The 24,035-nt window shown below is 51.8% G+C and overlaps 1 protein-coding gene across 1 annotated transcript; it reads right to left on the bottom strand.

Annotated features, from left to right (window-relative positions):
* Nucleotides 1-1,745: 1,745 nt before the first annotated feature.
* On the bottom strand, nt 1,746-22,751 carry trit1 (tRNA isopentenyltransferase 1). Its single transcript, XM_048993178.1, is given in 12 exon segments — nt 1,746-2,375; nt 2,487-2,604; nt 2,936-3,045; nt 5,284-5,361; nt 6,069-6,178; nt 8,729-8,840; nt 9,348-9,386; nt 9,389-9,489; nt 10,240-10,379; nt 10,642-10,741; nt 12,175-12,314; nt 22,485-22,751. Coding segments are annotated over 12 exon segments (1,596 nt in total). The 5' UTR covers nt 22,737-22,751; the 3' UTR covers nt 1,746-2,079.
* Between the last annotated feature and the right edge of the window lie 1,284 nt (nt 22,752-24,035).

Here is a 24,035-nt window from a genome sequence, read left to right as displayed (position 1 = left end):
CTTCCTAAGTGCTCAAAGTCAGCCGGCCACCTGCTCCTGGGTCAGCGGGGAGGGACAGTGTGACCACAGCCTGCTGCTGCACATAACTTACGTGTGTAAACACACACACACACATAAACACACACACACACATAAACACATGCAGAGCTGTTCTTATGGGCAAGCCTTAACCCCTACCCAATCTTAACCATAAGTAACCAGACAAAATGACAGATTTTTAGAAATCTGGTTTCCACAATGTACACACACACAAAGCCTCCGTTCCTGACTTTCAGAGACGGCGTCCTGGTGACTTTGCCTCCCAGATCAGCACTAACCACAGAGGTAACGAGCTCCTCAACCTCTCGGTCCCGTCCTAAAAGCGAGGCCACGCCCACTTTACAGTCCCCTCAGTGGTATAAAGGGACCCAGAAGTCCGGCCCGCGTGACCTGAAGTACCACTTTCAGTCTCTGCCGGGGGAAGGGCATCATGAAGTTATATGAGGACACCGCGCTGCATAGCCCCCGCCCTCCCCCTCCCGACCTTACACCTGCTCAACCCACTCAAACCTCCACAAGGTCCAGAGAAACCCAGCTGCAGCTGGATGAGGGGCGCTAAATGACTATTCCTCATTTTCTCCCTCCCCTAAGTCAGCTCGTCAAACCGGCCCCCTGGAAACTGCAGCAGTGACCGCCCGCGCACACACAGTGGGGGCCGGCCTTAAGAGGAGCGGCATCAGGTACGAGTGTCACCGGCCCCCGACGGCAGCACGTCAAACCGGGAATAAGAGGACATGGGGACTGAGAGAGTGACAGCATGAGCGAGGGCAGCAGTGGGGCTGGGGGGAGGGGGGCACAGCACTGCATCAGGCAGCTCTGTGTGGCGGTGATATGCGAGTAATCTGAGCCATCCACCCCCTCCACCCGTCTGACCGAAGCCTGCACTGAGGGATGTATGGAGGGGGGGGGCGGGACTGACCTACTTTTTGGCAAGATTTTCGACAAAAGCACCTGAAGGGGGAAGGAGTTCTGAGGAGGCGGGGCCTGAATGCAGATCCGTGTGGTCAGGCCCGCTGTTTCCACGGGAGGGGGGAAGCAAAGTCATCGGGAGCCAACTGTCGCCTGTGACGCTCTCTAACGCTCACAGGCGCCTTCCAGGAACACAGCCGACAGAGCAGCAGACCAGCCTGGGTGCGTGTTCTGAACACTGCTTCAGGCGTGTAGAAACTAATCTGCGTAACACAGGTACATCACAGAAACAGCACTTCTATGCACACGAGAAGTGTTAGAGGTTTTTTATCCAGGAGATACCGTCACATTTCCCTGGTACAGCATGGTAAGCAGGCTGCGGGGCGGTGCGTCCAATGTCCAACACACAGGCCAAGCCGCCACCACAAACCCCACCACCAGGTCCAGGTCCTCTGTGTTATGTCTGCGGTCCAGACAGCGGCCGAACGGGAGGAGCAAAGACCCACACGACCCGGCCAGTCACCAAAGGAAAGGAGCTGCCGCAAGCCAGCCAGGATAACAAAAGGTCCAACGACTCATCTCGTGCACAGTTAGAAAGAAAGAAAAACACATCTGCAAGAGTGATAAATATCAGATTACAGGGAAAGGGGATTAGGGTGTTGCCACAAGAAGGCGCCACCTAGAGGCTGAATCAACCGTGGATCGCCACAGTCATTCCCCCCTTCTTTCCAGAACGTCCCCAATAAGCGAGTCATTGCTCATGCGTCATGAGTTTCAAAGGGGACACTGACACTAGGAACAGTAAGACCACATCTTTAATTAAATACATCTGTTAAAACAGACAATTACATCAGGGTCAGTTTTCAAGAAAATCGACATAGAGCAATGATTTGCATAATCAGTCACGTTCTTGACTCGCCTGGTGAAGGTCGGGCTGCCGCCCTTGAGGTTTATCCTCCAAGAACCGACATGCAGCCTTAAGTCACAGAAAAGTACAGGATGTTCCGGGATGGCAGAGAACATAAAGCCAAAGGTCAGTCAGGAAATGGACAGCTAGAAGAATAAACAAATTTAATACATTTAGCACTGATTTCCAAAAAACCCCTCTGAGGAACAGCAACATTGAGAAGTTCAGAGTCCTGACAGCTCGCTAGCGCCTCCTGTGCCGTCTGGGTTCTCCGCCCCTTGACACGACTCCGCAGCGATGGCACACTCCAAACCGGAGTCGCTCGTAGAACTACAGGCGACCTCCGGCCCATCAGAATCTGGGGCTCCTGACAGGAAGGTCACGTCGGATCCCAGCTGGACCAGATGGCTGCCAGAACCACCCGGCGGTCCGGGCCGAGGGGTGCGGTCGTGTTCTATGGTGCTCTCAGACTTTCTTTTTTTCCTTATGTGGGACTGGTGGCTTTTAGAGTTCAGGTGTGCTGGAGATAGAAATATGGAGAGGCCTTATTTAGATACAGCTTAATTAGCTGAATTAACGGCACCTCCCGTTGCGGCCGTGGAACCCAAGCTGTGCCCCCCGTATGCCCCACCTTTCCACTCCAGGTCTCCAATGATGATCTTTTCACACAGCTCACAAATGTGTCTGGTTCTCTGGTTGCGAGGCTCCGCCCCCTGCACACTGATTGGCTGCAAACGGGGCTGCTCATCCTGAAAGACAATAACGAGCCAATGCAGGAAGGCACGTGAGCACAGGTCCCACCCCTTTGGGCACAGGAATGCCGGACTGAGGTATTAAACTGCACTGCTACTAACATTTGCCATAAATGTTATTAAACTGTTAATTAGAAAAAGCATTTTAAAAAGAGCAAACCAGCAAACAGAAAAGATCAGAAACTAAGCATTTAACCTTGACCTAAAGTCACCTGACTAGTTGATCCCTCTTAACTTTCATCCTCCAGTGAGTTTTGCTGCCATGCACCGTTTTGCAGCAGTCACATGACCAGATCACATGACTGGGTCACACGCCCGCAGGCCGCACCTTCTGAAGGCTCTCCAGGACCTGCAAGGCAGGAGTGAGGACATTCTCCTCCCAGCGTGACACGTCCGTCACATCCAGCCCGAACACATGAGGAACATCAGCGCCAGGTCCTGTCAGGATGAGAGCGGGAAAACGGTGAGGGGGGGGCTGCACACAGGTATCGTGCAGCAGCGTGGAGCTGCTGAATCACACCTGCTCGATAATCTGCCCATTCTGACGGCGTCAGCAGTCTCACTGGGGGGTAGGGGGCCGACCCCTATTGATCTGTCACAAAGGAGCGAGCAAGTGGGCTGAGGGCGGGGCTAAAGCTCTCTCTCTCTCACTCACTAACAAACACACACACACACACACACAACACCTTCAAAGAAAAAAGCAAGGATGGGTCAGTATGAAAATGTGGCACCAAATCCCTGTGTTTCACGCGGAGACGCAGGCGTCAGGCGATTGTGCCAGGGACACGGTATCCAGGACACCGGACACCACCCCCACCCCCCCGTCTGAAGCTGTGCGCGGGTCCAAATCTGCAGCCAGCAGCCGGCACACGGGTCTCCCCACACGCAAGCCGTCTCCGGGGACGAGCGACCGCCGCCCAGCCTGCCGTCAGGCTCGGAAGGTGCTGTCCCTCCCCCGACCACTTTTGTGTCAGGAAACAACGGGGAAAGTGTTTCTGTCCAGGCTACCTGAGCATCTTGTTCTCGGGGGGGGGGGTCCCTGGGGGCAACAGGTGCGGTATGGGGCCAGAGCGGAGTGTCGCTGAAACCCGTCAGCTGGGAGGATGAGGGCCGCCACAATGGCCAGCGGGGGCCTTTCAGTGGTGGAGTGGCAAGGGCACAGCGGCCCAGGTGGTTTTCAGTTGGGGGGGCGGGGGGGGGGGGGCGGGATTCTAACCACAATGCCCCATCAGACGGACAGCAACTGGGCCTTTGTATACATGCTGCTGGTGAGGAGGCTGTAAGTGTGTGTAAGAATGTGTGTTGGGTGCGGCAGGGGGGGGGCAGGGGGTTAGCGTTTTTTTCCTCCCCGTAAACATCCAGATCCCCAAGCCTGCTGACTTCCTTGTAATTATTTTAATTATACAGTGACACAAAGATCCCCCCCTGCCCAGCTGTGCCCCTTCCACACAGATGTCGCCCTGTCCTCAAGCCCCCCCATGCTGAAAAACAGCACAGAGACCACACAAGCCCCGCTTGGGCCACGTGAGACACTGATCGCACAGGGGGGCGGGGGGGGGCAGAGCACTTACAGTCAGCGGGGGCAGAAGAGGGCGGGGGGGGTAGCAACTTACTGAAATGGATCCCCGCAGCACTGGCCCCCATCTCCCGGGAGCTGGGGGTCGCCGCGGCCGTAAGGGGATCCTCCTGGTATCTCAGTTCCCGAGGTTTGCACCTGTCACGGTCCGGGTCACGTTTCCGCGTGCGGCGGCTAACAGATTCCCCCCCCCCCCATTACCATTCCGGCACAGTTACTTGGAGGGCCGCTCAACTGAGGGAGATGAAAGAGACGTTTTAACCCGGGACCGAACACTGCTGTGACTGGCCATGGAACAAGTTGCATGGACTTCTTAAAGCTAATTAATCTGTTTCCTCTAAAACTGGATTAGATCCTAGGGGGAAAAGCGGAAGAGGCTGGGAAGGAGGGTCACGTGGAATGACAGTAGGTTTGAGCCTTTTATGATCGAAGGTCAGGGGTCAGAGGTCAAGTAGGCATGAGGGCCCCACATGGCTGAGCAGACTGGCGCTGGTGTCCCGCTGACTGGCGGGACCCCGATGAACTATGGGGGTGCGGGGGGAGCATGTTTCATACGTGTGGGTTTGGGACATTAAAGTCACCGGGCAGTTGGGGCTCGGACCACCCCCCCCCACCTACAAGCGTGCCGGAAGCTTCCATGCGACCAGCTTCCTGTGTTTAATCGTCTGTGTAAAGCCCAGCTCAGATGGTTCCAGTGCTGCTTGTATTCAACCCACTGCCAGTTACGGGGGCAGCAGACCATGGAAGGAGGAAAAAAAGGAGGGATAGAGAAAGAACAGACGACGTTTTGGCTTCCTCGAGGGCAGGGGGGGGGGAGCGGCAGTTTGGCAGGGAAATTAATCAAAGCAGATAAAATGCATTGTGATTCTGAGCCAGGTCTAGCTGGAAACCACATCGATTCTTTGACGGGCGGCCGGAGCGACCAATCGTGACAAGCCTTTACTACAGAAGCCACAGGATTGGCTCGAGCCCTCCACGGGCACACATAGAAAAGAGAGGGCGAAGGCAGCCAGGGCGTTTAGGTGGTAATGGGTTATTTACTCACTTTTTTAAAGGTGGCTGTATTTCACGTGGAGAGAGATGAGCGAAGGGAAACTTACGCTTGAGGAAACGGTTGCGGACCCACTTGTTCTGCTTTCGGGCGTAGCGCCGCACGGCCAGTCTCAAGGCCTCGACACCTGGCGGAGGAGGAGAGAGGGAAAAGGAGAAGTGACAAGGTGGCGCGCTGGAGAAGCGGACTGCGGTCTCGTTACGAGCATGGCATCACGACTCCAACGTGTATCTGGCGAAGCGGGAATCCGGAGGCAGCGGAAATGATTGGGGGGGGGGGGGACGCCCCTCCTCAGCCCAGTCAGGTGGCCACAGGCAAGAGCGCACAGCCAAATCGCCGCCTGGATCTGGCGCAGTGTTGTAGTGTCACGTGAGCTGTCCTGGGGAGTCTGGCGGGGGGGGCCGGTAGAGAACCGAAAACGCCTAAAGCTGGCAGCGGCACGACACCTGACTGCAGCAGGAAGCAGCTCAGGGGGCCGCCACAGGCTTCCTGTTCCTTCCGGACCGCGACTCGCGCGGAGCAGCCACTTCTGTAAAAGGATCCCGCCGCGAAGTGAGATCGCAAGCAGAGCAGGACTCAAAAGGCCCTCTGGGGGCAGCAGGGAGCAACAAGAGGGGGCATTAAGGGGAGACGGACGGCATAGTGTGAGTATCGAAGACACGCACTGACAGAAGTGGCGTCAAGTCATGGGTGAAGGGGGGCGAGTTCCTGAGGGTGTCAGAAGGTCCTCATGGACGACACTCTGAAAAAGGTCAGCATGTTTCCGGCGGGACGAGAAGACTACGTCACACCCCCGCTAGGGGTCTGAGTGGCATTTTGGGGGCGGGGCCCTACCTTGCCTGAATAGGGACTCTCTCTCCTCCGCGCCCACGCCGTCCGCCGTAAGGTACTGGTGGAACTCCTTAAAGCCAATCGACTGGAAGATGCCGTGCTGGTAGTCCTGGCTGAAGAGAGCGCAGTGACATCCGTTAGCACCCGGCCGCCACACCCCCCCCCCCCCCCCCCCGCCGGGCCATGTGTCGGCCGCTTTCCCTTCCAGCATGTTCCGCTGACTCGTTTTAATTAACTTAATAGGGCTAATTATAGCTCGCTACCAAACCCGTGCATTCTGCTCAAAACACGGCAAGCACACGATCGCCCTAATGTGCTCAGAACATCCGGCGTTGACAAATATGCTTTTAGAAAAAAGGAGTCAATTTCGCTCAGATAATTAAGTGAGGAGGGTCCAGCCGGAACTGGCAGCCGCAGGACGAGGCGGAATCCACCCTGTACTGATACAAGACCCAACGACCAAAGTAGATACCCAATACTGCCCCACAAAGGCGAGACAAGGTAACTACACTGACACTAGAACCTAGAAGAGGGGCTTCCGAGTTTTTTGACTCTCCACCCATGTGTGTAGTAGGCAGGTAAATGACAGTGTTGCCCTCAAAACCGAGCACAGATATTCTGTCGTAAGACCTGATGATACATGCAGTTAGGGTGCTTTTGAACGGGGGAATGCTCCCCCAGACGCGGCCATAATAAAATGATGCATAGGGTCTTGCCCCCAGTGGCACAGAGCAGCGGTGGCCCGCGGTAAGGTGAGATACCCGACGAGCCCCCCCCCGTATCCTTCGAAAACGCATGGGGGCCGGGGCTGGAGCTCATGATCTGGTGAAGGGGCTTGATCAGCACGTTGCCGCCGGCGACGGCTGGAGATTAACCCGGATCCGCCATGGAGCTGGCTGCGTGCCCGTGGAGCCAAGGCGGCTGGGGGGGGGGGAGTATGGCAGGGAGGGGAGGGGAGCTGACCCCCGGGGATGACAGGTGTGTTGAATATTTGGGGGGGAGGGGCGGGTTTCCAGGCTTCCATCTCTCTCCATATCATACACACGTGACATATTTGACCTCCATTCTCAGCGATTGTCCTTCCACAGACACATAGAGAGAGCACAGAGACACTCATACGTGTGTGTGTGTGTGTGTGTGTGTGTGTGGTGTGTGTGTGTGTGTGTGTGTGTGTGTGTGTGTGTGGACCAGACGCAGGGCTTTGACCTTGCCTCTTTGTGAGAAAGACGAGACAGTGGGTCAACAAAATGGACAGAGGTATGGGTGCGGAGTGGGGCGGGATGTGCTGATGACTGGACGGGGATGGGGGAGGGGAGGGTGGGATTGATCGGGGGGGGGGGGGGGGGGGGGGGGGGGGCACTGCGACAGTGGAGCTGGCCAGACGGCCATCAGCACACTAAGGCTTCGTGACCGTGGCTGCCGAAGGCGCCAGACAGCCCGGTGTCATTGGTGTCACTGCGCCGGCGTACACACACACACACACACACACACACACACACACACACACACACACACACACACACACACACACACACACACACACACACACACACACACACAAACATGCATGCATGCATGCATACATACACAAACACATCACCTGACCAGAGGCTATTTTAGGCTCTTTTTTAAGGTGAGGGACGTAAGATGGGCCATAATTCATACAGAGGGCCAATATGATTTAAACTGGTGAGTGACGGGGGGAGGAGTGACCAATCAGCCTTCAGCTCAGTCAGTGCCCTGTGGCCCCGCCCTTGTACCTGACAGACCGCAGGTATGCGACAGTACAGCTGAAATGCACACAGCACCCGATATTGTTCACAACCCATTCATACTGATGGGGAGGCCTTTCAAAGGTACATCAGCAGGTCCCACCTGGGAATGTTGCCCTAAACCCAGCTGCCTAATAATACTACAGAAAACAGTGTTAAACATGCCATATAACCAGTCTGAGTGCTAACTAATGATTAACCATGGTGCTGTGAAGATTAGCCGGTTTCAATTTAACTGCCTCAACTCATATGCCTGGCATTATGGGAAATGTGGGACCAGGCAATTCCCACAGTCCTATGGGGGGAGAGGGCAGTACGTACCATACTGGTTTCCATCTCACGGTTCAGTCGTGCCGAGTCATTCAGTGTAGATGGAACCCCAAGCCACCCCAGCATCGCCGCGCACGTTTCGAGAATCAACAGGATCCCTATGCATGCATGAGCAGGCAGGTTCCGGCTCAGGAAACCGTTTCAGCTTATGTGTGCAGGAGTGAAGCACGCCTTGGGCACGTCACCAGCGCCTTCACCAGCCCTGTCGCGACACGCTGGTGCCGCCGGGCCGCAGAACGTAACCAATGCCCTTCTCTGTGCCTCCTCAGCTGACGGATCGTGACAACGCCTACGTCTGCAACGCGGCAAGGCAGCGTGGGAAAGTTCCACAGGGCTGGCCGCTTAGGGAGCCCTACCCCATTTCCCAGGACTGCGTATATTACAACATGTAAGCATATTCCAGCCCGTTTACATTTCTTGTCATTCCTTTCAAAAAAAGTAAAAAAAAAAAAAAAAAAACAGGAGTGACTGTCCAACATCAGAGCTCCAACGGCGTCTCGGAATAAACCCACGAGCCAATCACTGACGGACAGACCGCGGGACGGCGGGGCAGCCACCCACCTGCTCTCCTGGACCTTCTGCGCGTTATAGCTCTTGTGGAAGTCCTTCAGCTCGTCCAGCAATCCTGCGGCAATCATCTCATCCACGCGGTGATCCAGCCGCCTGTCCAGGACTGAGGTGGAGAGCGGTGGGCAAGGAAAACGTCACACACCTTGTTTTTTCCCAGGTGTGAAATCCACAGGAAGTAATGTCTCTCTCTTTGGACACAGTCCAAATTAGACGCATATTAGGCAGAGCCTCAAACTGAAATTATTAGCTGGATGACGCATTAATATTTAAACCGTGGGTGATTAAAAGCCGTAATTAATGTCAGGCCCGTGTGAGGCAATAATGTAGAGGTGAAGGCTGCTAACAATCGAGTCTAATTATTAACAGTGACGCTACGAATCGTAAAGGATCGCCTAATGCTGAATCGTAAAGGATCGCCTAATGCTGAATCGTAAAGGATCGCCTAATGCTGAATCGTAAAGGATCGCCTAATGCTGAGATGCAGTGAAATTCAAATTCAAAGCGATCAAAAGCGAGCAGGTAGGCAGGGGTCAGGAAGATTCTGGCCCAAAGACGGGGGCAATTGAACCTCTAAGGTTAAAAGTAAGGCCAGGAGGCAGAGAAGCCTTACCTTCCATGTCAGAGTGGAGCCAGAAGATGCAGGATCCAGAAATCGGAGTGGCCCCCCCAGGGAGCCGCCACCCTCCTGGCCCCGCTGTTCCTCCAGTAGCTGACTGTGGGGGACCCCCGTCTGCTGGTGAATCTGCAGGCTCCTGAAATCGGCCGGGTCAATTGGCCATCAGTCCATCAGCAGACAAGATGTACGTATTACCCATAATGCATATACTGACAGGCAACACAACAATGAATCAGGCGCCGGCCAGCGGTCATGAATTATTAATCGGCCAATATCCGAACACAGAGTCTCAGTTTTCAATTAATCAATTATGAGTCTCCCAACGATGAGTCACGGCATTGAAAAAAACCCAGTGACTTGTCATAACGAGGGATTATGTTCGCAGATGGCGCACAAAAGGAGTCACCGCAGTGGACAACCTCCAGCGAAGCCCAGCTCGTCCAGTAAAAACCCCTCACTGGTGCCGCTGCCCTGACTTGTGTCCACATTAAATTGCGAAGCCCCAACGGGCAGGGATGGGGGGGGGGGCGAGGTGTTAATTGGCCTGCCCCAATCCCGACGGATGGGCGCAGAGAGCTCGAAGGCGCGTGAAAATGGCACGGCCGGCCAGGGCGCTAACGAGTGGCGGGTGCCCAAGGAAGGGCTGCCGTCCAAGGGAGCCGCTAACGAGATTCAACACCGGGGCTGTGCTGCCACCTTCAGGGGCCGCTAGCTAGTCACCCCAGCTGGGTCCCCAAGGAGGCCCTGGGGGATTTACAGACAGATAAATGGCGACGAACACATCATCACGCTTGGCTTCAATGCGCAGGGTAAAGCAGGACCCCTACCAGAATGCGGAGCGCATCAATATGGACAATATTCTGCAGTAGCTCCACGGCGCCCCCACCTGGCGATCTTGCGCACGTCGTGGGGGTGCAGCAGGGCCGCCATGTCAGGGTCCACCTCAGCCAGGCGGTGATGCAGCTCAGCCCCACCCAGTTTCTCCAGCTCCACCTTCCTGCTGGGGGAGCCCTTCTCTTGTCCATTCTCCTTCCCGAGGGGCGGAGCCAGAAAATGCCAGATTCCCAATCACTCATTTATTAACATCCGCTTATCCAGCACCCTCCCAAACAAAAGAACATTCTGGCAAAAAGAGGAGGGGGGCACTGATCAAGCACAGAGGCCAGCAGACGGGATATATCCAACTACTCTCCCTCACTCTTTCTAAATCCTTCTGATGGTCACCCTGCCCCCCTCATCCAGGCCCCGCCCCCTTTCCATTCCCTCCACCAATCAGGATGAAGCTTACCCCTGTATCCAACAGCACCTTCCACAACAGGGACTCGATGTAGTAGTTGGTTCCACCGACAACGATGGGCAGCCGGCTCCGGCAGTGCATGTCCTCGATGTGTGCCGTTAAGGAGAGCAACCCCAACTGGCGCCCTCTGTAGGTTCGAAGGGGCATGACCTTACCCAGAGGACATCTGACAGAGAGAACGCTCTCGTTCCTGGCAAAGCAACCAATGGAGTGGGGAGCACAGTGGGGCGGAGCCAGGCATTATCTTTTATAATTCGGAAACAATACCGAGTACAGCCAGAGCTGATTCCAACCCGTCTGAAAGCTGCCCAGGGTAACCGGGTAACTGACCTGTCAGAATGGAGTGTGTGACTCAATAATCACCCCCCCCCCCCCCCCCCGCCACAACACCGACTGCAAAACTCAATCTTTCGGAGTAGAGGTGAAACAAGGAAGAGATGGAGGGATGAAGGGGCGGGTCAGGGCAGCGACCAGACGAAGGGCCAAGCCGTGGTTTGCAATGACGCCCTGCGGGGCCTGCTCCCCATCTTCCTCTGCAGCATCGGTTTCCAGTGCTGATTGGCTGGGAGAGCCCCCCCCCCCCCCAATGGTGATCCAGGCCCTGGGGCCATTGTGCTCCAGCTGCCGCACAGCCCTGAGGCAGTGTGTGCAAGCTTGTGTGTGTGTGTGTGTGTGTGTGTGTGTGTGCACGTGTGTCCCATCTCCCATCACTCCGACCCTAACCCTGCTGCTATTAATAATCCCCCCCCAGCGAATGGCTCAGATCCGCTCTGCAGAGGCCCGGGGGGAGGCTGAGGACACACACCTGAAATGCACCCGGCATGCGCACACGTACTCCAGCCAATCGGGAAGCGCACCCTCTTGCTCTGGACACGCCCGGCCAAGAGAGCAGCGAGTTCACTCCCCGTGCGGAGCCGCGGCTGGCGAGCCGCCAGGGGCGTGGCCGGGCCAGAGCGGGGGCGACAGCTCTCACCGCCGAGGCACGCGGTGGAGGGGGTTACGCTCTCCCCATCTCTCTCTCTCTCGCTCTCCCAAACTATTTTAATAATTCATCCCCCCACCTTCCTCCTGCCCCCACCACTGCCCAACCCGCCCAGATGGAGGCAGGAACTGCGGCACAGCGATGGCGCACGTGATCCGGTATACCGCAACGCGCAGCTGAGGGCAGCCCAATGCAGCATGCAACACCAGCCGTGCTCCCATCGCATTTCTATTAGGCTCTGGAGGCATGCGGCACACAAGCCTGCATGAACAGCCCACACCCCCCCCCCCCCAGAAAAAAAAACATAAACTTTATGAATCTTCTCAGCAGACCAACATTTCCTAAATCATCAGTTATGAGCTCCGGACTGATTTTACAGTGTGATTTTTGAGTGTTTCACAGACACGTTCCAAAAAAACACAATAGCACCTGCCCCGCCCACTTCACACACCGTGTGAGCATGCGAGACGGCGGATGCCTACGCTCCGCATTAAGCTGACTCATCACACACAGCACCGAGACCTGCTCTTGGAAAGGATATGAGAGCCAGGGCCTTGTTCCGGAAGTCCACCACGGTGTAAGTGCTCACCAAGGGATCGACGAAGCTGATCATGTGGTGTGGGCACTGAGCCTGCTCCGCCGCGGTCACCTTGTTGGTGACGATGTCCAGCCCACGGTACACCTACGAGACCAGAGCCGAGAGTCGGAAAGGTGACCGGCGTCTCCGGAATGTTAAAGTCGGGGCAGAGAATCACAGGTGACAAATCCAGCTGCCGAAAATCGCTCAATTTTCCGGAATGCACAAAGGCATGGCCTCACACGGAATAGGGAGCGGGGGCACTGTGCTACCCACTCCCCCTCTCTGCTCAAGAGCCCAATAACCCCCTGAATTTGATCCTGATCCCAAAAGCAATAATGAACTAACAAAATTACCGTGCACTCGTTCCCCCAATGACCAGTCACACCCCGAAAGCAGTGAGATCAGCAAAACGCTATTCAGCAGAGACTGACACAGCAAAGTGCCCCCCTCCCTCTGTTAAGTTAAATGGTCCCATACCAATCACCCCACAAAAAAAAAAAATAAAATAAAAAATCTACTTCACCCACCTGATCGATACCTTATAGGACATACCACCTCCCACCTTAACACCCTAATAAAGGCCCGTAAAGTATTTCCCATACAGGGACGCGGACAAAGTACGGTGCCACGATTTTACAGCTCCCCGTTCCATGGCTAGGAAGCACATAATAACGGCACCCTTTTACGACGCTATAAAATCTGGATTGCTTACCAACCCTCCCCCGGACATCGCCTGCGACATAGCGGCCTCAGTGTCTTGGGGGATTGTTATCTCATTTACCGGCACCAAGAACATGACTAAATCATCTTACAGAACACCCAATAAAAGCTAGGTAACAGGAACGCCGTAAGACAACCCAATCATGCAATGTTCAATTAAACAAACACAGGGACCCCCTCGATTTGCGGTAATTCGCTTTGTGCTCTTGTCAGGTCCTGAATTTTCAATTTCCTCAATACAATTGTTTTTCAGCGAGTCGCGATCCTGATGACCTCGACAGTTTCGGCCAGCGGTTATGCTTAAAAGACAACGCATTACACACCAATTTCAGGGCAATAAACCATCATTACATTCAATTTTATTGATTATGTATTTCAGTTTGTTACTTCTATACATATTTTTCCCCGTGATACTTGGGAAAGTTGAGGGCTTTAGGTTGGTCTGAAAAGAAAAAAAAAAAAAACATTTTAAGCGGGCACTGAATGATTTACATTTCCGGGGGTATTTCAAGAACGAGTTAGTAATGTAAATTCTGGGAGGGCTGCAAGCACAGAAGGTCCCTTTAATGGTGCTTTGGCTGAATAAGAGATCTTTTATAAAAAGAAAAAAAAAGCCCTCTTCTGTTATCCAGGATCGACAGCGATGTCGCCTGTCAGGAGCGACCGCATTCCTGCTGATGGTGAAAGAGCAAAATCGATAAGTGTCTGTCCGGGTTCAGCCTCGACCTAGGGAGAGTGATACCAGGTCTCCACCTTGGGGTTACCTCGAAGGGGCTCGTTCCCGTGTTCCATATTCTCCTTGCCTCCTTCCAAGATGCAGCAGCAAAATCAGATAAGCTCCAGAATTCCCTCTCAGAATTCCTCTGCAAGCGAAACGTGATTCCATTTGAGCCCACGGGCTGCTCAGCGTGTACTTAAGATCGAAAGACCTGTCAAGACCTATGGTGAGAGTCAGGTGAAGGGCAGAGGGTGACATAAGCCGCCATGATTCGATTCAACCAGTGTACTACCGGTGCAAGTCCACTGGGGCGCAAGATGTCAACACTTCAGGTCGTACGATGACTCGGCCGGGTAATGGGTCACTTCACACATTGTTTAAAGTGAATAAGAGTGACGGTGAAGCCGAAGTTCTATCCTGGTTTAAATGACGAAGGTCAGACTTCAGAGAAGTGAAACCTCCCGGTCGAATGTGGATACCAGAGGGGGCTCCGTGGCTCAGGACCCGACGCCTGCGTTTGGAAGGTCGCTGGTTCATATCCCGCGGTCAGACGAGTGATTTCACTGCTGAAAGGCCCTTGAGCAAGGCCATTAACCCCAACCGCCCCAGAGACCGGCTGACCCTGATTTCACAACTGTACGTCACATTGGATGAAAGCGGCTGTTAAATAAATGACAGCCCTCCTTCACTTGAGAGGCGTGGGAGGGCAGACAGCAGTCGTCACGCAATCGAAGTACAGAGCCTCTGGCCAGCACCTTGACTGTGGAGTTTGGATGCGTTTTCTGCGCCAAATGAGCCTGCTCCAGTGCCAGTAGTGGCCATGTGGTCCACTTACAGACCACGTGGCCCCAGGACAAACGCCCCGCCCCCTTTATGGCTTCCAGAAGCTTCCTAGTTTTGTGTCTATGCCCCATTTTCCTCATCTCCCCTGACACCACCTGTCCTGCCAGACCACCATGCCAGTTCTCCCTCTTCTCCGCAGTCCCCGGCCTCTCAATCATGTCCTCCATCTTCATTTCTTTGCTTTCTGTTCTTCAACGGCTCTCCATCTCCCACCTACACTGCTATAACATCCCCCTTTTCTTAATCGGACTTCTACAGGATCCCTTTTCTCCATCCCTCCTTCCCAAGAATGACAGGACACCCCCCCCCCCTCCCTCATCTCCCACCCCAACCCAGCCCACACCCCTGCTCTTCACACTGGTCTCTAATTTTCCTCTCTGAATGGCATCTGTATAATCCCAAACAGCTGCCACGCGGTACGCGAATGTCTGCGTCCGTCTTTCCGGAACGTCTTCATTAACCGGGACAGACAGAGAGAAACAAATGGAAAGAGGGAAACAGGAAGACAGTGGCCGGCCAGCTGAGGATGCGATGTTCCCACGGGGAAACTCGGCCTTGACAGCAAACAGAGGGGCCAACTTCCAGCTCCGCCAGGCTTCAGGACGCCTACCGATCGCTAACAATGGCAGCGGGAAGCATCCATGGGGAGTGCATGGCGGCATGGAGACGGGTGGGAGACACAAAGGGGACACGGCGGAGCAGCAGCTCAGTCTTTGTGGGCGTCTCTGCATGCGTCCCGAGCGTCTGCGCGCATGCGGGTGTCTGTGTGTACACCGGCGTGTGTGAGAGCGCCCGCTCCTTTCTGGATCTTTCTTTGTGCATCTATAGGTGCGTGTGCAGATCCCGCAGCTCGTCGCCTCAGTGACACACACCCGAGGAGAGATGGGGGGGGGGCACAACACAGAGCCCATTGTGTGGCGGGCGGGGGTGCCCGATGCTGGTCCACACGGCACCCCGGGCCACGCACAAGACAGCTGCTCCCCCGCCTGCACAGACGGGGGGAGGGGGGGGGGGGGTAAGAGCGAGCATGAGGAAGGGGGGAGGGGCGCTGTCCTCGGATTGACCCCCCCGTTCATTCAGGATTCAGCACCCCAGCCGCCGAACAGTGCCGCTCCTTTATTAAATTACGCGCTGCAGCAGTCACACCCCTCATCTCCTGTATGCCCCCCCCCCACCAGCTCCCAACATCCTCCTTACCTCCACTGGGAATGCACCGTAATTCAAGCCTAATAAATCATTCATAGAGCGCCCCCCCCCCCCCTAATTGGCAATGGCGTGAGCCTTCTCAGAGTACCAAAAACCATGCTGCCTTCGAATCGATCCTCCCACCCCCCCAATCAAACCTTTTAGTCTTTTCTTGGACAGCAGATGGAGGAACAGCGCTGCATCGGGCAGCTCTTGGGGGGGGGGGGGGGGGGGTACTTTTGGCAAAAGACCTGGTTTCCTCTGGCGTCAGACGCCCCGAGCTGTGAAGTCCCCTTTGCAGCGACCCGCTACAGTAAACATTAACGCCACAGTGCGATTGCGGCGGCGGGCCCAGACCAGAACCTGCACCACAGTGTGACCCATTTTCAGTCAACCGGGACATAAGCATCCCTAACACAAATACGACCCTCTGGGAGCTGCGGTTCGGAGGTCCAGACCAGACACATGACGATCCTGGGGCGCCGGGGGCTGACCCCCCCAGAATGAATATGGACAAGCCCCGGATAATTTGTGTAACTTGGGTGTTATAACAGCCGCGCTCTCAGTTTGAGAATCCCGTAAGAACCTCCATAGTGCTGTGATCGCATCATCAGTCAGGGACAGCATGACGATCCTCGGACACGTCAGGTGTCTGGGCTACGGCCCTGATGTCTTATGGTCCGAGGAACGCTTCTGGTCCAGACCCTCAGTGCAGGCTGAGATTTACAGAAGCAGAATCATGGTGGGTTTAGTATTGACAAGCGCTGAAGCAAGAAAGCCTCTCAGAAGACAATGAGGGGTAGATTTAGGGAGGGAGGCGTATGGCTCAGCGGGTTAGACCTCCGTGCCTCTGTGTGGAAGTTTGCTGGTTCAAATCCCATCCTCGGCAGAATGATTACATCTCCAATAAGGTCTTAAGTGAGACCCCTACACCTCCTCCCCCCCAAAAATGCTCTCGGGGGGGGGGGGGGATAAATAGCTAACCCTAACAGAAAAATGTGTTATTAGACAAAGAGATAAATATCTTAAAGCATGGTGATTACCTTTCAGGATGACATACATCAAAATCAGAGCCAATGAACGTAACTTCGGCTGAAGGCAGCCGGAAAATAGGTTAACAGTCCCTCACTGGATTCAATTATCGCCACTGAGTGGCGGCTTACTGTCTAAGAAATCACACAAAGCGGGGTTATGACATATTTCCTCGCCGGCCTTTGGCTGCGATTCCCCCACAGGTTCTCCTTAAGCCCCTCCCGTTCTGGCATTTAATTTCACGACGGGATGTTGGGTCTTAGCCAAACGTCAATCTCCTCACCCGGTCTTCACTCGGCCCCCACGCCCCTCCGCCTGAGTGACTTTGATTGAGTGCCTATCCTTGTAAACACATATAATGTTTTCTCGTCATCTTGTATCGGTCAAATTTATTGCCTATATTTCTCACTATACTCACCGACACTCAAGGGAACCTTGAGCGCAAGAAATCCGCTGATAATTAGAAGGATACCGGTGCTGCTTCAGGAAAGCTGTCATTCAAGGAGCAACGAGCAGAGCTGTGATTGTTCGGCGTAACTGCCGATCTTCCAGAAGAAGCTGCTCCACATCAGTGAGCCTCGCTTAAGAACACGGAACGGCGGACCAGGCAACGCAAGCCTGGTCAGATTGAGGTTCCCGTTCCCCCCACCCACAACCCGACTCAGTGGGGGAGGGCCTGTCAGACTCTTCATATGGTTGGTCATTCTTTTTGCAGTCTGACCCATTAAATTGCCCCGGGGCAGTGCAGGGACCTCACGCGAGATGCAGACACATCACACACCAACTCACACCCCTCCTCCTTCTTTTGTTCCCTTGCCCTGCACCAGCATGTCAGTCAATCACGATCTGATCATCACCCATTATTCCCCATTATTCTCCAGCGGACGTGCCCCTCGCATCCTGACCCGGCGTTAGCCGAGCTGTGCTGTGACTTTCCCGGCCGGGTCCCTCCTTATAACTGGACCTCCAGCCTCCTGCTTAAATAAACCCTCACATACATTCTGAGAGAGAGACACACACAGGCACAGAGCATCATGCTAACACTCCGCCGGAACCTCCAGGGCCCCGGCGCTCATTGTGGCTGCTACTGACTCGGGCTGTGAGATCTGTGGGGGCTCGCAGCAACCCCAGAGATGATGCCAAAGATATCCAAGGCTGGAATTCGATTAGCGTAACCTAGTTAGCCATACCAAGTGCCAGGGAGACTGCAGCAGAGACCACCCCCCCCTCCCCCCCAGCCCCAAGGGATTGGGCCGTCTCCGTGGCGATGTGCACAGGTGAACAATTGGGGAGGGAGGGAAAAAAGCGAATGGAAAATGTGAGTTAGTGAAATATTTCATCCTAAGAGCAAAGCTGACCTAAAATAAAAAGGATGAAGAAAAATACGGCCTTCAGTGGCGGGTCGACTAAAGCAGGATACAGGAGTTTCTTCATCATTTTTTCCACTGTATGTTTGTTCTGAAGGTCACAACGGCAGCTTCAGTGTGGGGCACACGTGACAATCTCCGGCATTAATTCGCTGCGGCTCACGGACCGCCGTGTAGAAACGACACCTCCCACTTCGATGAAACGCCTTGACTTTTCCCGCGCCCCTCCTCATAAAACTCCCACGCTACACGCCATTCTTCCCATCCCTCTGGACCTCGAGCTGTTACTGGGGGGGGTACAATGGATGCCCTCTGCCACTAGGTTAGCCTCGACACCGCCCCCCCCCACCAAACAAAGAGGTAGAGAATGGGGCTTTGATCACACGCTCCCGGCAGCGGGCTATGCAATTCTAGGGCCACCTCTAAAAGCAAATTCACATGGGGGGGTGTGGGTGATGGGGGGGAGAGTCACTGAGACCCCCCCCCCCCCATTCTCAAAGTGACCCACACCCACGTTCATTGTCAAATGCGGGGGAACACAGTGACCCCTCTGCACAACACTGACAAAGGGCTGTTCTATACATCCGCATTCTTTAGGTGTGGATTCCCCAATACACCACAGCAATGGGCCTGTTTAAATGGCTGAATTAAGACCACCTAGCAAATGGAAATCAATCAGTCATACACCTTCTTGTCACACCACTTGATACAGAGGTAGAGATGAGTGAAAATCTTATATTCTCGTGCAATTAAGAGATAATAACTCTGCAGCACTAATTCATAAGTGCCACATTAATGCTGGGCAAATGATAGAAAATTTATCAAAACTGACATTCAGAACCACTGATTGACGTTATCCTGCCCATGTCAGTTACTTAGTTAAGTTTTTCATCCGGTGGCTGGAGAGCCAATCTTGCCACCAACCCCTACATTTTCCCTGTAAGTTGGAGGATGTAGGTTAGCATCATACCCAGGACCAAGCAATTGCAGGTCAATGGCCCAATAGAGGAGAATCACTCCTGGAAATCATGGGATTCAAACCAGCAACCTTCGAATTACCAGAACAGATCCATAGCCTGAGAGCCACCACTGCGCCCACTGAAACAGCTGTACTGTAATTTGAAATAGTCGATAAAATTTAGCAAATAGCAATGCCAGTGTTTCCCCTACCAATGTATTAGGGGCACCTCTTGCCCCCCCCCCCGAAGGTCAAGTTAATTTTATTTAATTTTTTTTTCTATATAGCGCCAGATCCCGACAGGAGTCATTTAAGGTTACCTTTCCTATAGAACAGGTTTATACAGTACATTGTCCTTTTATTAAACAAACTAAATAGCCTTATGTTATTTATCTTATTTACACAACAGCTTGTCATTTTTGTCTCTACACAGTCGCCCATTTACAATTCTCACAGACACGTGCGCGCACACGCAGGTGAGCACACTCCCACCAGCAGACAGAGAGCGCGTCGGAAAATGTCACATCAACCACCTGAAAGCAGACAAAAATATCTGCATTTTTTTGACTGTTGTCATTAAAAGAAACACATGAACACCATGAATCGGTGTCCGTCTGCACCTCCCCCCCCCCCCCCCCCCCAAAAAAAAAGCTGTAAACTTAGGGGAAACAATGAACTCTGTCCGTTTTATTTCCTTATAATCATGTAATAAATAAACAAATGTCTATTTTATGGTAATCTATCTGAGACAGAAAGAAAAATAAAAAAATAAAAAAATCGGCTGTAATGGTCATCCTCTAATAGTGATCAACTTCACCCAACGAAAAATTATTCATTTTCTGCTTTTTTTGGGAACTTTAAATTAGATTTTTACATTAAAACTAAAATGTGACCTTTTCCATAAGACCCTTTCAAGTGATTTGTGCTTTGAATCCAGCTGTTTGAAATATTCAATAAATAAACAGACAAGGTTCATCTGTGTGTTTCCATCAATTATTTTTAAATCATACGATAAGATAGTCTTTCATTAGGAAAACTATCCCAGCTTTAATAGTTCAGCATATTCACAGTACAAATCTTGTCAATGAAATATAAGAGCAAGAAACATAAACAAAAAAACAAAATTATCGTTCTTTAATTGTAATCGAGGTAAAATGTTCAATTAATCGTGATATTGACTTAAGGTCATATGACCCAGCCCTGTGCTGCACTGAACTTCACGTTTACTTAGCGATATTATGAATAGCCTTGACTTTAAAACATACTCGCTGAATCCCATTTACATTAACGATGAACCACTGCCAGGCATCCGCTGAGCTCAACAAAACCCAACACAAATCTGGCACAGACAGTTTTCAGGCTTTCAGTTAAAAATAAGTTCTTTTCAGCACCTGTTCCAGCAACTTTATTTAGCAGGCACGTTAATCGAAAGTGACATACAATGTTTTTCAGAAAGCGCGGGTCAGACAGCCCCTGGAGCAATTCAGGGATTAAAGCCCTTAATCACTCAGAGGCCCAACGGCGAAATCTCTTTGTTAACCTTGGGTTTCGAACCGGCAACCTTCTCATCCTGACCTGAAAAACCACAGGCCAGCACCATGTGGTCCTGTCCATGGGGGATGTATCAGATTGTTTGACAGGAACCGATCCTATACGTTATCTTGGGCAGAAGGCCCAGACCAAGGAGTTCGGGGAACTCCAAAGTCCAGCATTCCTTTCGGTATGTAGCGAGCCCCTCCCACCATCTAGCATCAAGGGAGAGACAGGCATGCATCAGTCAGCGCTGATGTCCAACCCTCCCGCCAGGCAGGGGCAATCATACGGCCGCCTGCTCACGTTTCCTATACGGTAAAAGACTGGACTCCTCACTAAGATTTGGACATTAATTAAACACAACTCGCTAACTGCATTACGTCGGTACTAAAAATAGTGACGTGTCGTTGCTGACTCAGGGAAGTTCGCTGACGGAACCGACTAATGTCAAGACAGACAAAAGGCATTAAAAAGTTAAATACGCATAAACATGTCAACAACGTGTATATCACTATATCACAAGGAGCTTGCGACAGAGACGGCCAGGAAACTGGTTTTTCGTGCGTATCTGGCCTGCCATCAATAAATCTAGTGCAGCAAACGTAACCGCAGTGGTTTTTAATTCCAGAAACTTGTGCAGTAACATCAGACGGGACCTTTCCCTTTAATAACTTCAAACTTACATTTCTAACTTGGATCAAGATATGAATAGAACATAAGGGAAATCTTAGATCAACGCTGCATGGTTTTTACTACAGCTGAACACATCGCTAAAACTCCAGTGATTCATTCAACTTATGCATAACACCAACAGATAACGATTAGGCATATTGTGCTGATAAACTACTCCACTGCCAGCAGGAAGAAACTGCAAGATTCAAGCTAATAAACTAATAATATCGGCTGACTTCAGACGTGTGACACGGCAACTAAGCACAGGCACCGCCGTTTTATGATGATGATCATGAATAAAATGACTCATGGAACCTGTCATTCACATGCACAATGATCGTTTTAATTAGCACTAAAACTGTAAATGCGACAAAACAAGTATTGTTTATGAAGATGGTTAATCGGAGTCCTTTTAAAATTACGGCCACTTTTAGCGGTGGGCCGGGCGTCTCCTATCTTAAAATGAGTACCACAAGTCTTATGAAAACTATGGGTTTGGAAGGGCACCGACATGCAGGCTGCATCCGGACGGGGCCCACGATACCCCGATCGCACTTCACCCTACGGATCGGCCATCCACTCCACTAATACAAGTAACCAACGGATTACGACCTATATTTATTTAGCCAAGTTATCACGCACCTCCACCGATAACCATCGGAGTTCACACCATCTGTATTTCTGGAAAAGCGGCATTACAATCGAGATTAATGCTGATAAAACCACAGATAAAACATTTACAGAGCACCATCAGAAATACCTGCAGAGACACATATATATGCATAACCTATTTTGCATGCATATAAATAACATAATATGCATAACATTTTGCAAGCATATACATAACATATATGCATAACCTATGCCAGCTTCGTAAATTCAAACTGCGTACATAACAAGCCGTGATCTGTTATTTTTTTTTCCACAAAATCGAGATAGACAAAATATATATGATTACTGCGCGTGAAAATCATAGATATCCATATCCTACACATATAGAAATACATGTTAAAAGAAAACAGCGACCTACACGTGGGCGAATACGTGGCTAACGACTATTATAATTTACAAGACAACACTGAAAGAGACTGAAATCAGTGTGTATTTAATTTGTTTTCTCTCGCCGATTAACAGTCCGCTGGTTGCCCGATCGCAGAACTGATATCCCGGCTGCTTCTCCTAGTTGACACTCGGGCTTTGCAGGCCTCCGAGGCCGGCCGCATGCAGCAAAATGAAACTCTGACCTGCATGGAGTCCGCGCTGATAATCTCGCCCTGGACGCTTTTTGCTATTTCAATGGCGAGCTTGGATTTGCCCGTGCCCGTTGCTCCCAAAATCACCACCAAAGGGGGCACGATTTGTTTCTTCACGGCGCGGCGCATGGCGACAGAGGCGGACGCCATCACTGGGAACACACGGCCGGCGTGCCGGGCATGCGGAGTGCGATCCGAGAGCCGCCCCGGCGCTGTAGCCTGGTAACGGGAAGCCGTTTCCATGGTTATCTGGACGGAGGTCCTCCGAAAATTGGCAAATGGGATGAAGCACGAGATATAATTTTCCACGAAAAGACAAGAAAAACCATCATATTCGTCAAAGAATTTACTGTAAGTGTTTTCTTTTTTGTATAATGTAATTCTGCGGAACTTTACACTTTTTTTTCTTTTCAATAAGTTGTACGACAAATCCGAATTGCAAATTGCACACGACCGACTTTACAAATAAATCGCACATCCAGCATTTTACTTATTTTGTGTCGGTTGTTTTGGAAGTATCCCTAATAACTAATTTATTAGAAGCCGTGGACATTGCGTCGCACCTCCCGTAAGACTTGAGTATGAATAGCCCAGCTCAGGTTGCCGTAGAAACGGATTTTTTGAGTCCCGTAAAGGAGAGGATGCTTGTTACCATGGCAAGAAGCTTGCGTGACGTATCTCCGTGGAAACGCCACGCGGGTATGAAAAGCCCGTGACCAGCATAAGGACCCTCGGTTAGACGGTGTTTGTCGTTTGTGATGCGTCTCACCGATGGTCCTGAATGTGCTGATATCATTTAAATTCAACTGTTCGTCGTAGCAGAACAAATCCATTGTGTTTGGTTAAAAGCAAATTGTGAGGTCTTGCCAGAAAGACTGTACATTTTACGTGCTGTTAGCGAAATCAGTTATATGTTTTAGTCAGCGTGTAATAATATTCTCCGCTTTAAATTAGGCTAATGGGATCTCTGGGAAATTATAGCCTGAAATCAAATTGGGAAATAATTCTTACAGGCTGCGTAGACAATTTAGGCGAGGAATAACTTACCGAGGCAACGAAACATTTGCCTACCTGCTATATTAACATATATATTATATATATATTAGCTTAGGTACCCTGTCAGGAAAAATATAGGCCTGGTTCAAGTCAATTGGCAGAGGGAACAGCTGCAGTGACAAGTAATTGTAGCCTCAAATATATAAATTGGTACTTTTTTCCTGAAACTGTATACTGTACTCGTATATTGTTCCAGGTTTAAAAGCAAAATTATTTTATATAAATACATTTACAACAGTATAAATATCACCAGTTAAAAGTGGTAATTTCATCATGGTCTCCCACAGCTGATTGGATTAGGAACGTCTATCACAGGTTACACCATAGTTATCGTGTTGGTGATTGTGGACGAACCGTCATAATGCACCCTGAAGAGGGGCTTCCATTGTGAACTATGATTACCTTAAACGCTTTTACTCCCCCAAGGCCTAACCAGGGTAAGCAGGGGAGATTTTTTTTTTTTTTTTTTTACTTTAATTGACATGT

This window comes from Brienomyrus brachyistius, chromosome 23 (assembly GCF_023856365.1).
Source record: "Brienomyrus brachyistius isolate T26 chromosome 23, BBRACH_0.4, whole genome shotgun sequence".
Taxonomy (NCBI): domain Eukaryota; kingdom Metazoa; phylum Chordata; class Actinopteri; order Osteoglossiformes; family Mormyridae; genus Brienomyrus; species Brienomyrus brachyistius.
This window is presented reverse-complemented; position numbering and strand designations above follow the sequence as displayed.